General features: G+C 39.5%; 2 protein-coding genes across 2 annotated transcripts; one reads left to right on the top strand and one right to left on the bottom strand.

Annotated features, from left to right (window-relative positions):
* Nucleotides 1-292: 292 nt before the first annotated feature.
* On the bottom strand, nucleotides 293-667 carry LOC308100445 (histone H2B-like; the record flags this gene model as incomplete). The annotated part of the gene is made up of 1 exon (XM_080449496.1): nucleotides 293-667. The coding sequence occupies one exon, from the start codon at nucleotides 665-667 to the stop codon at nucleotides 293-295; it is 375 nt and encodes a 124-aa protein (XP_080305622.1).
* A 5,202-nt stretch (nucleotides 668-5,869) lies between these two features.
* Nucleotides 5,870-11,155, top strand: ciao2b (cytosolic iron-sulfur assembly component 2B). The gene is made up of 5 exons (XM_080450501.1): nucleotides 5,870-6,123; nucleotides 7,146-7,223; nucleotides 8,213-8,338; nucleotides 8,852-8,897; nucleotides 10,796-11,155. Exons 1-5 carry the CDS (start codon nucleotides 6,001-6,003, stop codon nucleotides 10,894-10,896), a joined length of 474 nt encoding a protein of 157 aa, XP_080306627.1. The 5' UTR covers nucleotides 5,870-6,000; the 3' UTR covers nucleotides 10,897-11,155.
* The last annotated feature ends 5,339 nt before the right edge of the window (nucleotides 11,156-16,494 follow it).

Here is a 16,494-nt window from a genome sequence, read left to right as displayed (position 1 = left end):
GCATTGAATAGAAACATGAATTCCAACTAAAATAGATTTACCCTAAACGTTTTTATACTTCATCCCTAGTCTATATTTTAGCGGGACAAATGGATGATGCGGGTGGGAAAACATGTAGAAACGTTATACTCCCCTGTACCTTATCATGTCTCTGATGCACATTGTAGGTCATAATCGATTAATCAACATGAGAACATAGTTCTGACATTTGCTTAGTATTCGGATAAACTCTCACTTGAAAATGTGGGTGGTCCTTAAAAGGACCTTTGTGTTTCTTAACGGACGATGCAGTTTACTTGGCGCTGGTGTACTTGGTGACAGCCTTGGTGCCCTCAGACACGGCGTGCTTGGCCAGCTCACCGGGGAGCAGCAGGCGGACGGCGGTCTGAATCTCTCTGGACGTGATGGTGCGGCGCTTGTTGTAGTTAGCCAGTTTTGAGGCTTCACCGGCGATGCGCTCAAAGATGTCGTTGACAAAAGAGTTCATGATGCCCATGGCCTTGGAAGAGATACCGGTGTCAGGGTGGACCTGCTTCATGACCTTATAGATGTAGATGGCATAGCTCTCCTTCCTGGACTTTCTGCGTTTCTTCCCGCCCTTGGTGGCGGTCTTGGTGACGGCTTTCTTGGAGCCCTTCTTGGGCGCTGGCTTAGCGGGTTCAGGCATGGTTCTTTCTCGAGGAGTTTATACAAAGAAATGTATGTGCCTTAGTGGCGTCGTCACACCAGTATTTATACCAAGCCAATGCAAATGAAGTGTGCTACTCCCAGCACATGATTGGTGCCACTGCTTATGTGACCCACAGAGGGAGGTGTCTTACACTGTCTTTGTTTCGGCATAATGCTTTCCCGCCTGCGTCAGTCAACTGGGCCAAAGACATTTGAACAGATACTTCAGTAGCCTAGGACACTGCATCTCCATTCTACTGGCTGACAGAAAAGCTACCACAGATGCAAGGCTATCACATATTTCCTAGCACTAGGGTTGTATACCTTCCCAAAAATCACTATGAGAATTATTCCCCCCAGATGATACTGATGACCCCAATTTTGGGGGCCTGGCTCACAGACTAGGTTATGGTAGGCATACTGAGTGAAAACCCAGCTCCAAACGCACAAACATTCTGATATATCCACACTGATATTAATCCCTGGCTCTTCATTTGGTGACAACATTTACCAGATTATTGAATTTATAACCAGCACTTAAACTGAAATATTAGTGTTCACCTCCCTTCCTCTATTTTAAGTCCCACCACCTTCTAGGCTGACTAGAGTCGAGATTGTCAACTGGATCCCCAATGACATTTGCTTCCATTAGTTTAGTATAAATGTAACATCTGCATGTCAGCCAGTGGGGCTGGTGCTTTAGCAAACTGGTTAGTGCAGCTGCCAGTGACATGAAAAATGTGAGTTCAAATCCCCAAATGGACACTTGTCTCTGATGTTTGATGCCCTCAAGGTTAAGAGTTCAATCACCACTCTTACTACATTTTAAATACTAGAAAAGTGTGCAAGAAGAATTAGAGCCAGGCACAAACTTGTGGGAACTTCTGGTTACAAAACATAAATGTTTCCCCTGCACCACAGACATGTGGAAAACAGTTATGACTGTGGTAATTACCTAGCCTTATCAGATCTACATTCAAACGGTGGATTTGAACCAACTACCTTCACAGTCTCTGCTCTTCAACTTCTGTACCACCATGGTTCCTGCTAAATCAGTTCATTTGCGCTGACTCAAAATTACATTAGACTGTGTGCAAGATATTAGAAAATAAGTTACCCTACAGTCATCTGGTCAATTACAGGTCACACAAAAATAAACAAAGAAATATTATACAAAATCTACAATGACATGATTTTATTTATTTCTAGTTCTAGTTCTAAAGACGGCATGGCAATAGCAACATTATCCATGACCAAAATAATAACAATATCTCTATGTTATGACATGATGACATGACAATACAAAATGATGTACACATTTGGATTTAGTTTTTAGGCATACAGGCATACAGCAGTGGTTCACCAAGTGGTGTCCGGGGACCGCCAGGAGTCCTTGAGGCGGTTCCAGGGGGTCCCCAGCCAGCCAAATGATTGATAGTTAGAGGAGCCAAATGGATCCTTATGGGTCTATAACTCTGAGAGTGAAATTAAGTGATGATTTTACAGTGAAGAATAGGGTCCCAGAGGATTAAAAATGGCATCAAATAGGGGTCCGTAGTCTATTGCATATCAAACTGGGGGTCCATGAATTTATAAAGGTTCAGAACCACTGCTATAAAGCACTGGTTCCCAAACCTTTTAGCTCAAGACCCAAAAGGGGAATTTGATGTCTCCCCAGGACCCAAACTAGTGAAAATAGCCAAGTAGATCTGCTATTTTCATTATCTTTTGCTCAAGACTGTTATGACGAAGTATAAAATAATGCTTGGATAATCGATAGATAATAAAAAATAAATATATATAAAACCACATTTATTGATTAATCGATTAATCGAAAAGGTAATTGATAGAATAATCAGTAAGAAAATAATTGATGGTCACCCCCTAAATTCTGCCTGGGAACAGTTTTTTCGGCCCTGAATGACCTGAAACTTAAGCGTTCACAACGTAAAATAAAGCCACAAATCTATTTAACCCCTAAACAAATTAAACCCTATACACTTCGTTGAACGGAGTCCACCAGGGGTCCATACGAGGCCCCCTCCTTTTTTCCATCTACACCAAATATCTTTGCCGATCTACTGTACAGCTCCCAACCAGTCGCATTGCTGCGCCTTGTGATTTTGTAGAGCTGCTATTTTTGCCAAATGTTTTCCCCACTATAGGGACCCTAGGGTTCATGTGGTTAAACACAATTATGAAGCCATTTTAGGAAGGTTCCCCTGCTATCTGTCAGCAATGCTTAGCTGGTAGCCTGGTTCCAGACGAATCTGCCTTTGCAAAATCGCATCGCACTTTAGCCCTCGGCAGATCTGTGTCGTGTGATATTGTCTGGCCACGCGAGGCTACTTAGCTGGTAGTCCAGGGGCCAACACTGATATTTTCACAAATTGGTACCGCCTAAGGTGAACGTAAAGTTTTTGTATTTGTATCTTCCTACATGTCTCTAATTTATATTTTGGTATGATAGTGATAACTGCCATTAAGCTACAAGATTGGAAGGGCTATCATACCAAAATATAAACTAGAGACATGTAGGAAGACAAAAATACAAAAACTTTACGGTCACCTTAGGTGGTACCAAAATATGGCTTGGCCCCTGGACTATGGAATGATGCTATGCTATCCACTGTACTGTACTCGCTGCCAAACATCGCTCACCATGTAGGTTCATAATTATTTACAGAATTATCTGGATTTGCTTTTTGCTACTATGCTCCACGTGTTTGGTTGTCCAATAAGTTGTTTTAAATGTATTTTATTTACATGTAATTTCAATTAATGCTTTTTGTGTCCGCCAGGCCGAAGGAGGCCGATTTGTGCAAAACCCATTTTTTTATATTACTCCTACAAATTTTATCCAAACGTCATGCAAATCGGTACACAGTATCACTATAGTCATGTGATCAACAAGGATCTGTCCGATTTCCCATATTCCATCCTCATTGCCTAAGGTTGGCTTCCAAAGTTTGCAGGATTGGTCCGTTTTGAACAAAAAGCCTCAAAGTATACACACAGCTTGGGATTTCCGTGAAATTTCACACGCACATTCCCACTAGGCCGAGGAAGAAATGCCACCCTTCTCACATTGGCCTGTTATAGCGCCACCAGCAGGTCTAATTTAGCAAAACACATTTTTGGAACAAAATGCCTCAAATCATGAATGCAGTGTCAATGCAAGAATAAATTAGCCTGACACTCAGCCTGAATTTTCATTTCGTTTCACTCCATTATTCAGTCTGAAAGCCCTTACAATGCAGCGGAGTTCTGAGATGGGGGCGTGGCCAAAGTGGGACTCCACTATGAACCAACGCGATTGGTTCATACTGGATTGTCCCGATCCCGATTCGTCGTACAGATTTTCAACCGAGAAACACCCGCCTTCGAAAGCGTCACCAGACCCTGAATGCTAGGCAAAGGATTCAGGGGGTGGAGCCAGGCTAAGAATAAATGGCACGGTTGGCACCCTTTTCACATTGGCCTATTATAGCGCCACCAGGAGGCCAGAATAACGTACCTGACCTGGCGGAGACCTGTGCTCCGAGGAGCACTTTTTCTAGTTTTAACTGTTTTAATTTGATACAGCAATCTATTGTGGGGGTTTTTTAAATGGTGCATTTATGTAACATTCATACACCGATGGCGGAGGAAAACAGGCAAGGCACCAACCTGCTCATCGGGAGCAATTAGGGGTTCAGTGTCTTGCTCAAGGACACTTTGACTCTTCTGGCCCGGGATCGAAATGGAAACCTCACGGCTTCCATCGGGCGCTCTACCGGCCACTCTACCCCTGAGCCACTGCCGCCCCAGGGTTTTCTGTCTGAATTATCTGTATTGTACCTCGGAGTCGGCACCATCGAAAATGATGCCTCACCCCTTGTGTTTTCAATCTCCATGCATCCACATGTTTTAATCTAGTTGTACAGACTAGAATTTCATTTTTGAATTGTAAAATAATTGCTTTTTAATAATACAAACATTTAGTCCGCTGTATCTCAATGATAACTTCAAGCCTTCCAGGACATATCAAATACATTATTCATTGTCAATTTGTGAATTAATCCTACCACAGCTTCACACAAAAGCATCAAAAGTATCAGATCGACCTTGTAGATCTGCTAGTTTTTCTGCTTTTGAATTTGAATCCTGAAAAATCTTCATTTGTTCTATTTAACCAGATTTCTGATTATTTCCCTTTGCTCTCACTCTACCTCGGTTCTCTCACTCTCTCTTCTCACAGAATACTACAACAAGATGAAGCACACACACAAAAATAATAATTTCACCCTCTGCTTTACACCTGTAAACCTGTGATGTGAAACATACAGATGTTGATGCTCCCATTATGCATAGAGAGATGTTAACTTACAACTAGGTGTGTCGTGTGTGTGTGTGTGTGTGTGTGTGTGTGTGTGTGTGTGTGTGTGTGTGTGTGTGTGTGTGTGTGTGTGAGTGAGAGATCACTGCCTGGTAGAAGGCAGACTGTTTAACCACAGAGGAAGAAGAAGGGTTTGGTTCAGTAATATTCTGACTCACTACAAACTTATGTTTACAATTTAGGTATTTAGCATACGCTCTTCATCCAGAGTGACTTACAGTAAGCAAGGTAAGGATAGTAATCTATGATAATAGGTAGGCCTAAACCAAGAACCTAGCATCAGTCTAAACTATAATATCAAAATAAATTGATATTTCCCCACTCCTTTTCTCACTGTATACCAACAACCTGAGGGGCTCGGACAGTGCGAGCATGGCCGTGAAGTTTGCAGACGACACTGCTCTGGTCAACACCTCAAACACCCTTGAAAATAGCCAATATACAAGCTCACAACGTGTCGCATCGCAATTTTTACTAGGCTAATCCTTAAAAAAAAATATATATATATATGAAGTTCTCTTGAAAAATGAAATTCTTGTTTCCTTTGTTTTTATTAATCTTTTGAAAAAAATTGATATTTACTCACGAGCCGCGACCCATAAATATGTATCCTCGACCCACAAAAGGGTCCCGACCCAGTGTTTGGGAAACACTGATCTATGGTACCCTGGAATTCATTATGCCAAAAATATTTAATTGGTACAGCAGCCCTGGGCTACTGCCTGGGTGTCTACTGACATCTGCTGGACACACCTGGTACAACAATCAAAACAAAAAAAAAATCTCTATCTTTTTGACCCTAATGTCTTTCCGTTACGAGGAAGTGTGTTCTGTAATGTAAACATGAGAGCAGGTCCAGTTCTTACATAGCTCTGTGGTCCAGTGTGAAGTAACTTTACATCAGTAATCTAACGTTACATCAGTCAGGATACATTTGCGCATAAACCTTAGTGATGGAGGCTCCTTTGAACAACGTGAATCCTCACATATTCTCTCGCTCTGCTGACAGACTGTTAACGGATGATGATGAAGATGAAGATGTGCACGATCCCATCGACCAGAGAGAAATATTTGATATCCTTTGTTTTTGATCAAATTGTCATCTATCTGCGTGCTATTCTACTGTTTCAAAGCTGCCATGGCTAATCAGAGTTAATGATGTTTACGATTAATTCTTAATATTGAATTAGTCACTTGGTTTATTATGATCCTTACATGATCATAGCCTACTTGTTGGCAGTGTTAAGATGTCTGTAAATGATCCTTTTTAGAGTTTAATCAGAGTTGCATCACATCTCATCAGCTATATTATTGACCTGCAGTGATCATAGCAAAATAATATAAGTGTAAATTGATTTGGTCAGGTGTATAATGATTTGCTATAAATTGGTAAGCTTTATATTGATTTGATCAGGTGAAGATTTATCAGGTTGTAGCCTATATTGATCTGGTCAGGTGTGTATTGATTGGCAGGCAGTTTAGTCTTTGAGGCTTGTCATACAAAAATACGTTTTCTTGACTCTTGGCTATAATCTGGTTTATAACAATGATAATAAATAGTAAATAGTAAGTCAGTTTATCGTAATCTTCATGATGATACATTGTCTGAAGTCTGCATTTTCAATTGTGGGGGTGAGTTATAGACCAATTTCCCTTGCGGGACAATAAAGTGTATATCATCATATCTTATATCTTATGTGATGCAGTGGGATCATAAATATAAAATGATGTATTGTTTTTGTACTTCGATTTCTATGATGTCAGGTGTTTTAATTTGTATGGTTCTGTTATCATGTCAGCTAGGGCTGCAATGTTTGATTATTTTCATAGTGATCATTCTATCGATTATTTTTTTGATTCATTGAATAACCGAGAAGCGTAAAAGATAGTGAAAATAGCAGATCTAGTGAGCTTGTAGATTGTCTATTTTCAAAAACAATTTACATTTTGTGCAAAAGGTTGCCTATGATAACAAAAATAGGGATACAGGATTAATTTATGTCTTAATTAAATGAAATACATTGTCTTTTTTGAATAACTAATGATATTGATTAGTTACATCATCATGTCAGCATTTACATCTTTAACCAGATTACATCTGATCAAATCCATCAATGACCCCGAACACCCCCTGTCTCTGGAAGAACTGAATGTGGTGGAACAATGTAGAGTCAAGGTATGTCTGTGTGTCTGTATCTTTAGTTTGCAAATAAGACTGAACCTCATTAACCCTAATTATCTATTTTGAGTAAAAAACTATTTTAGCTATTTGTAGTAACAACAAAGCTTACATAGCTTAAGTGTCTCAGTCAGCATGTCTATTCAGAATGATGCAACCACATGTTGCAGCATTGCATCATAAATGATCAAATCATAAATGTGACCGTAACTTCACTTTATACATCTCTTGACATCTATTGTTTAAGTCAGTGATGGTTAAGTCTGTCTGTCCTTTGCATATCTCAAGATTGTCTTCACACTCTGCGGGTGTATTGTGGTGGACCTAGTGTCGCAAGCCAGACTGTTGCCTCCCACCATTTTCAAATGCTTCTGTCATACAGTCTGGACCACGGAAACACAGTTATTAAAATTGTCCTACTGTAAATACAATTAATCAAATCACATATAGCTTGCTGCTTAGCAGACTTGAAAAAAAAAATTAAGATGTTTTAAAATATATGTGAGCTTGATTAGCAGACGTACAATAGCAGATTGTACATATGCTATTATTGTCATTTTTGAAAAATATCTAAAATGTTTGAACATTTTTGAAACTTTTGAATGTTTTTTTTTTTTTTACTTAAATCTTTTCTGGTGGTCCCTGGCACAAAACCTTTTGAGATGGGGCCTAATATGTGTCAATTTGGGGGTCCTTGACATAAAAAGTTTGAGAGTTTGAGAACCACTGCTACAGTATATAGCATTCGGAGATTGTGGAGTAGTTGTCTGGCTATGCGAGACGAGACTACTGTGGACTCAACAGAGGGCAGCGTTGAGTGTGAAGTCAATCAGACAAACTGTTCTGCAGGACCGGCCCACTCCAAGCGGGCTCTTCATCTAGTTTTAACAACAACTGTATCCCCTCTCTCTCTCTCTCTCTCTCTCTCTCTCTCTCTCTCTCTCTCTCTCTCTCTCTCTCTCTCTCTCTCTCTCTCTCTCTCTCAGGTGAATGATACAGAGAACTCAGTGGACGTAGAGTTCACTCCCACCATCCCTCACTGTAGCATGGCAACACTCATTGGCCTGTCCATCAAAGTCAAGCTGCTACGCTCTCTGCCGGATAGGTTCAAAGTATGTGTGTGTGTGTGTGTGTGTGTACATGTTGGTGTGTTAACAGAGTCTATGCAGCCGACGGGTGCATTTATACTTTAATAAAGTTAAGTAAAGTAGTTTCTTTGTCAAATTAAGTGTTACATAACTGATTTTATCCAATCAGGACAGAGAGCTCAGTACATGCAGGATAAACAACTGAAATTGTACTTTGTTGTAAACGTGACTAATCAGGCTTTCCAATTATATAAAACACCACTTTTTTTTAGGCGTTTACGTCAGTTACAGGACCTTTTTAAAGAGGTGGACTTATGAACGTACAGATACTATCCACAGATCAAATGCACAGACCTGCTAGGGAAATCTGAAGTCAATTGTAAATGTTTTGCTGTCGATTAGCTAAGGTCATGGAGGTGACCTCAATGAAAGCATGGATGGATGTCAACATGCATCCTGACTGTCGCCTTGTTTCTGACATATTAGAACATTAAAAAAAAATAAAGAATCAGAGCAGTGTGTTTGTTTCCTCCTCAGATTGATGTAAACATCACACCAGGGACGCACGCCACAGAGGACGCAGGTAAGAAACATAATATGGTTCTTTTCCACTACAAGAACTAATCGTAAACTTAAGTGTAACCTGTTTCACAGGTTCTGGATTTGGTTCCATATCATCGCTGTCAGGTGGAAACCTTGTATGTCCAAAACCATTCCTTTTGAAAACTCAGCTCACTACGAGCTTGTAGATCTGCTATTTTCACTACTCTTGTGTGACACTCTTGTATGATGAAGTAGGGCATTCATTTACGAAAAACAAAGTTTCTGCCCAACAGCAACAAAATGCTAGATAAAGTTCTCTGAAGCTCATTTGGGTCCTGCTCAGGGGGAGGTACTAACACTGAGTTCTGTGAACCCATGGTGGGAGGAACAAGCAGTGTTGTTGCTCTGGATTGGTCGAGCTGATGTGACAACACTGGGACTAAACACAAGAGCAACACTACACACCACTGTTTTAACTACTTTTTTGCCTTTGTAGTCAAAAAGAGCCCATAGTCAGTCATCATAATGTATTTTCAGCAATAAAATGTGTTTCTGTCTATTATCAGTATAGGACCACCTATGATGTATGATGGACAAGCATAGATATCACATCCTTTAATCAAATTCCCTGGCCCAGCCCAGTCCACATCAAAGACTCATAATGTGATGAATGTTGCAGAGAAAAGTTGCAGCGGTCTGAATCATCCTTTTGCAGGTCGTGCATGCCGGCTCATTGCGTCACAAGTGATTCAACTTGTCCAATCGCAAACAAAAAGTTGCAACTTATTTATGATCACAAACATGCAGCTCACATTCTCTCTATCTCTCACACTCACATACACAAACGTACACACAGTTTACCGCATGCATGCACCTGCCGAGAGAGAGAGCGAAATATAATTTTGGGAGAAAGGATAGCACATGTTTATACAAGAGTAGGCAATACAATATTCTAATATACTAGGTTGATGTGTTATGGAAATGACAAACTATCTCTGCTCCTCGCCTTGATGTGTCTGTCACCGTCTGCCAGTTTAGGGACGGCCCGTCTGTTGTTTATCACATGTTGCTGTGGAAACGACAATCGGTCGCAGCTCAGTGCCTGGGAGTGGATTGTCCAGTTGCAAACCACAGTTTTAGGATCCTGTTCCAAGTGGTTGCAAGTTGCAAGCCGTTGCGTTGTGAATCATTGGTCTGGACTGGGCTTCAGATGCATTCAGCCATGTCGTTGACAGGTTCTTATTGTACATGTGCTCAAACACACCTGTCATTATTTACACACAGAGTTTGTCATTTTCTGTAACCCTTGACAACAGAGCTGCCAGGCCAAACAATGTCTAACCACAACAACGCATGCGGGTTCATTACCCAATCAATTACGTTGCTTATTATATAATTTAACCAATAGTATTAAACGTCCATTTAACCTCATTTTAAGCTTCCTTCGATCTCAAGACATACATGATTTGTACCAAAAAGACAACAGGAAGCACCTTTATAAGCAAACATACTGTATATCTGTTTACAAAGACAACATGGGGCGGCAGTGGCTCAGGAGGAAGAGCGCCCACTTGGCAATCTGAAGGTTCCCAGTTCGATCCTGGGCTCCCCCTGTGTTACTGTCAAAGTGTACTTGAGCAAGACACTGAACCCCTAAATGCTCCTGGTGAGCAGGTTGGTGCCTTGCATGGTATCCTCTGCTGTGAATGTTTGTTCTGAATGGGTAATGCCCATTGTAAAGTGCTTTGGATAAAGGCGCTATATAAATGCACCATTTACCTTTTCTTCTTTTTTACTATTTACAAAATATGTCAATATTGTGCGTTTTGCACCGTGTTTGTGTGCCTGCATCTCGTGTGATTGAGCAGCTGCCAGAGGAAGAGAGTAAATGAATATACAGTAGATGATAATTCTCTACATTGTGTGTTTTTTCTTCAGTGAACAAGCAGTTGGCGGATAAAGAGAGAGTAGCAGCAGCTCTGGAGAACGCACAACTTCTGGAGGTGGTCAACCAATGCCTGACCACAAACCATCAGTGAAAACAGGTGGTCGACTAATGCCGAGCACCATGCATCAGTGAACAACCAATCAGAACCCAGGAGCCACCCAATCGCCCAATTTCACCGCTTCAGTTTTAACTATAGTCTCTGTGCATAACTGTGTCCCATGGCTTTGTTTCATTGGCTAGGCAGCAAATTTGAACGGGAAACATATGAAGGTCACTTGCGTTTTCCGTTCTATAATATATGATTTCACCATGAAGATGCATTAAACCCATATTAAAGGATAAACACATAACACACAGTTTGTACATGAATTATTCTGTCTGCCTGTCTGTCTAAATATCTACATGCATACAATAATATTTCATTGTAACATTTTGACAAATTGTGTTTTGTGACTGTGAGCTATGTTCCGTAGCGTAATTCACTTACATAGTATTACAAAGTCCTATGTGTACCCATGTAAAAGTCGCAGAACAGCGCCCGCTAAGCATAGTGGAAGCAGGAGGCCCCAGGTTAGATTCCCGGCCCTGGCAATATGTGGAGGTGTCCCTGAGCAAGACACTTAAACCCTAATCTCTCTTTTTATTGCCGATGGGTTCCCAGATTGCTTAAACCCTAACTAATTTAATGAAATAGTATAAGGTATTGAAAAGTTTTAATACTAGGATGAAGTAAAAGTACCTCAAAAGTTATTTTCCACTTTGAAGAAAAGCTCCTTTATAACTGCATGAGTCCAACAACAACCCAGAACTGTCAGTTGGCGCCATCTATTGACTACATACAGTATGAAACAGGTGTTGGTTTGACATAGCTGAAGGAAATACTAACGCTACAGTTGCTTGTTACTTGTATGTGCTCTGTGTGGTTTAAATCAGTAGTCCTCAAACGTCATTTCAAGGACCCTCAAATTAATATATATAATTGCCCATGAAAATATTTTGTGCCAGTTTGATGCTATATTAAAGCTGCACTATGTAACTTTCGTCTTCTACCCCGGATTTAAACCTGGTTTCCTTCACAAATGCTGACATTTTTACCGTTGAGCTAATCGAGCCTGCCTGCTTGCCTCGGGAGATAAATTGAATCTGTCTAGGTGAGACATGACCTTTGACACAATCTAAATGTCTCAATAGAAGAGCAGGGAAACAAAATACATGAACAAAAGTATAAGTTATTTTGTATTAACATACTCTACCATACAGATTGGACAAATGTTTAATTTTCATTAAAAAAAAGTTACATAGTGCCACTTTAGTGATGGGCTTTGAGTGGTGGATGAATTCATTTAGTCAAAGGGAGTGATATTTTTGGGTTAAAACAAATAATAGGGCACTTTAGAGGCTCCGTGAGCACCCCAAAAACACATCTCTGTAACCTGTTTTTTTAGGACCCTAAAGGTGTCTAGTTATGATTTCTTCTTGTTGCCGTTGTCAACTAATGTCCCATGGGGTTTATTTTTAACCCTTTCTGACACCTACCCCCAACCCAAACCATAACATGGAGATAACAGAGAATACCATAACTCTTGAAGTAAACAACATACAGCGACAAATGAACACATTTTTCTATATCATTTTGACCCAAGGAATTCATTAAAGTGGTTAATATGAAGATTCAAGCACATTTTTGCTCTATTTCAGGACAGAAACAGCAAAGAAAATAGCAGAATATTTTGAAATCATATCTATATTTCTCTTTGTACTACATTTTTAAGGTGTATTCTTTTTTACCATATGTCTTTTAGGACCCTAAATGTGTCTAGTTAAGTTTGAATCTTGTTGCCCTGGTTAAATAATGTCCCATGGGGTTTATTTTAACCCTTTGTTACACCTATTCCCAACCCGAACCATACAATGGAGACAATAGAAAATACCATAACTCTTGAAGTAAACAACATACAGAGACAAATGAACGCATTTCTATGTATAATTTTGACCCAAGGAATTCATTAAAGTGGTTATTATTAAGATTCAAGCAGGTCTTGACTCTATTTCAGGACAGAAACTGAAAAAAAATAACAGAAATTTGTCAAAATGTCACATCTATATTAATCCTTGTATTAAATACTTCAGGTGTATTCTACTTTACCCCATGTTTTTAGGACCCTTATGGTGTCTAGTTAAGATTTCTTCTTGTTGCCAGGTCAACTAATGTCCCATGGGGTTCATTTGGTGACCATTTTAAATCGATGTCCTCAGGAGTGGCGTTTTCATATCTGAACCAGACAACGTACAAAGACAAATAAACCCACTTTTTCATAGAATGTTTACACATGGTACAACCATTCTTTATTGGTGAAAAACACACACATATCAAATTCTGGCTTATATTTAGGCATAATATAACTTTCTTAAATAATCAAAACACAATTTCACTGATCAGTATCATCCATCTCATCATCAAACTCCACCTCATCCTCTTCCCTCTCATCATCGTCATCATCATCATCATCATCATCATCATCACTGATGACACCAGCAGCCAACAGGTCAATGAGAGATAGGGGCAGAATTGGCCCACAAGACCAGACAGGCTTCAAAATCCCTCCTTCCGTCTTCTGCCACCATGACCATCATCGTAGGATTTAGGCCTCCAAAAGATTGGCTCAGCTGCTCGCTTGTAACAGGTCACTCTATAGTTCACCCACTGGATGTGGGGGATGAGTGTGTCCTGGCATGGGGGCAAGCGAGCTGGTCCACGCCTCAGCCTCTACTGCACCTGGATGGAATTCCATCAAGGGCGCAGTAGAGGCAGAGGCGTGGACTTTCGTAGAAATTCATAGTGCAAGGTCCAGCCACCAGGAAACCCCAGGACTTTAAGTTCTTTCTGGGCAATGAGGAAAATAAGCGACAGCTCTGCCAGTTGATGCTCAAGGTCTGGGGGAGTAAGGAGGCAGCATCGCGGCTGGCAAAATGTGAAACAGCTGCTCTCATCGTGGAAGGAGCAGCTCATAAACTTGGGGCATTAGATTGAGAAGTGAGTTGATTGATCAATACCTAGATAACTTTGGTGAGTTCTTGTGTTAGCAGATTTGCCAAGAATGATTGTTGATGTTGATGACGACATCAACCTGCTCATCTACCTTGACACTGGCACAGGCAGGCACCGTCAGCTGGTAAATGTCACAGAGCTAGCAACCTCTCTTGGGCAGCCATACTGTAGCACCCTGCGTGGGTACCATCAGGGCTGTACTAGTTCCTTCAAGGGCAAGGTGGCACCACTCAAAAAGCTCCAGAAGAACCCCACATTTCAAAAGGCTTTCAGGTTGGTGTATGATCATCCTAACAATATTTAATGATGATGATGATGATGATAAGAGGGAAGAGGTTGAGATGGATGATACTGATCAGTGAAATTATGTTTTGATTATTTAAGAAAGTTATATTATGCCTAAATGTAAGCCAGAATTTGATATTTGTGTGTTTTTCACCAATAAAGAATGGTTGTACCATGTCAGTGACCTTTCCATTAGATTCCTGGTGTAAACATTCTATGAAAAAGTGTGTTCATTTGTCTTTGTACGTTGTCTGGTTCAGATAAGAAAACGCCACTCCTGTGGACATCGATTTAAAATGGTCACCAAATGATGAACCATGGGACAAGAAGAAATCTTAACTAGACACCATAAGGGTCCTAAAAACATGGGGTAGAGTAGAATACGCCTTAAGTATTTAATACAAGGATTAATATAGATGTGATAATTGTGTTAGTTTTTTTGCCGTTTCTGTCCTGAAATAGAGTCAAGACCTGCTTGAATCTTAATAATAACCACTTTAATGAATTCCTTGGGTCAAAATCATCTATAGAAATGTGTTAATTTGTCTCTGTTTGATATTTGTTGTTTACTTCAAGAGTTATGGTATTTTCTATTGTCTCCATTGCATGGTTCGGGTTGGGAATAGGTGTAAGAAATGGTTAAAATAAACCCCATGGGACATTATTTGACCAAGGCAACAAGATTAAAACCTAACTAGACACCTTTAGGGTCCTAAAAGACATTATGGTAAAAAAGAATACACCTTAAAAGTTTAGTACAAAGAGAAATATAGATGTGATAATTGTGATTTGAACATTTTCTGCTAGTTTTTGTCTGTTAATGTCCTGAAATAGAGTCAAGATGTGCTTGAATCTTTAAAATAACCACTTTAATGAATTCCTTGGGTCAAAATGATATAGAAAATGTGTTCATTTGTCGCTGTATGTTGTTTACTTCAAGAGTTATGGTATTCTCTGTTATCTCCATGTTATGGTTTGGGTTGGGGGTAGGTGTCAGAAAGGGTTAAAAATAAACCCCATGGGACATTAGTTGACAACGGCAACAAGAAGAAATCATAACTAGACACCTTTGGGGTCCTAAAAAAACAGGTTACAGAGATGTATTTTTGGGGTGCTCACGGAGCCTCTAAAGTGCCCTACTAAAAAGGTGTTTTGTTCAAAGGTTAGTAATCATATCTATAGTGTTTGTTCAATAACAGGGGTCTCCATGTTTCTCCGGCCCTAATAAACAGAAAATACATGTTCAGGTGGGTAGCTGGTCAAATTTCAGCCAATCAGAAAAGAGTACCCATTTATCAGCTTAAATGTTATTGTGTTCCAGGCCCATTTTCTTCTGCTCATTTCTTTGTCATCACTTACAATTTCACTTGTTTATCCTGTTGTGAGTACTCTCACAACAGGACATTTTCTGTTTTGTAAAAAGCTGGAGAGACAGGGAGACTCACATTTCTGACCAAACACTAGCAATGATTACTATCAGAATACAGAGCTATTTAATTCATCACTTATCCTACCTTTAAACTACACTCATGCATTATGTTATATTCTATTAAACGTTGTTCTGGTAAACTATATACCATTATATTGTCCACAACGTGTTGTGTAATGTGTATTGGCAATTTTTTAAGTATGAGGCTTTTACACCTACACAGTGGTGGAAAAAGTACTCACATTTCTTAGTAATAGTATCAATACTGCATTGTAGAAATACTCTGTTACAAGTAAAAGTCTGGAATTCAAAATTTACTTTAGTAAAAGTACAAAAGTATTGGTATCAAAATGTACTTAAAGTACCAACAGTAAAAGTACTAAAATGTTTGAAAATAGCAGATCGGCTATTTTCAAATAGCCTAGGTATAAAATAGGGATAAAGTGGTTAATGTATGTTTTATAATAATTTATATCTTCAAAGTAACTAGTAACTAAGGTTTTCAAATAATTGTAGTGAGTAAAAGTACAATATTTCCCTCTGAGATGTAGTGGAGTAGAAGTAAAAGTACTGAAAATTGGAAATACTCCAGTAAAGTAAAAGTACCTCAAAATTACTTTACATCACTGCACCTACAATATAGAAAGAAGGCCCAATCATAATCATAATATGAATCATAATATTATTATTTTTATTATTAGTAGTAGTAGTATTTATAATAATAATGTAATGCAATAATAATAATTAAATACGTTTATTTAATATTTTTTCTATTTATTGTGGTTTTTTTTTGTAATTTATTTTACTGTAATATATTATTTAGTAGGCAGCAGAGACCCCTAATGTCCCGCCCACCGCCAATGCTCATTGGTCAACCCGGGACTCCCGTCCTCGCAAACGACGACGTAAATTGGCCCCTTTCCCCG

This window comes from Gymnoscopelus braueri (genome assembly GCF_963280865.1).
Source record: "Gymnoscopelus braueri genome assembly, chromosome: 14".
Taxonomy (NCBI): domain Eukaryota; kingdom Metazoa; phylum Chordata; class Actinopteri; order Myctophiformes; family Myctophidae; genus Gymnoscopelus; species Gymnoscopelus braueri.
Note: the sequence above shows the minus strand (reverse complement) of the source record. Positions and strands in the feature narration are given on the sequence as shown.

Bases quoted from the DNA above. Each gene is read 5' to 3' on its own strand.
- ciao2b (XM_080450501.1), top strand. From the start codon at position 6,001: ATGGAGGCTCCTTTGAACAACGTGAATCCTCACATATTCTCTCGCTCT. The intron at 6,124-7,145 runs ATCCTTTGTTTT...ACCAGATTACAT, and splicing joins ACCAGAGAGAAATATTTGAT to CTGATCAAATCCATCAATGA. The intron at 8,898-10,795 runs GTAAGAAACATA...TTTTTTCTTCAG, and splicing joins GCACGCCACAGAGGACGCAG to TGAACAAGCAGTTGGCGGAT.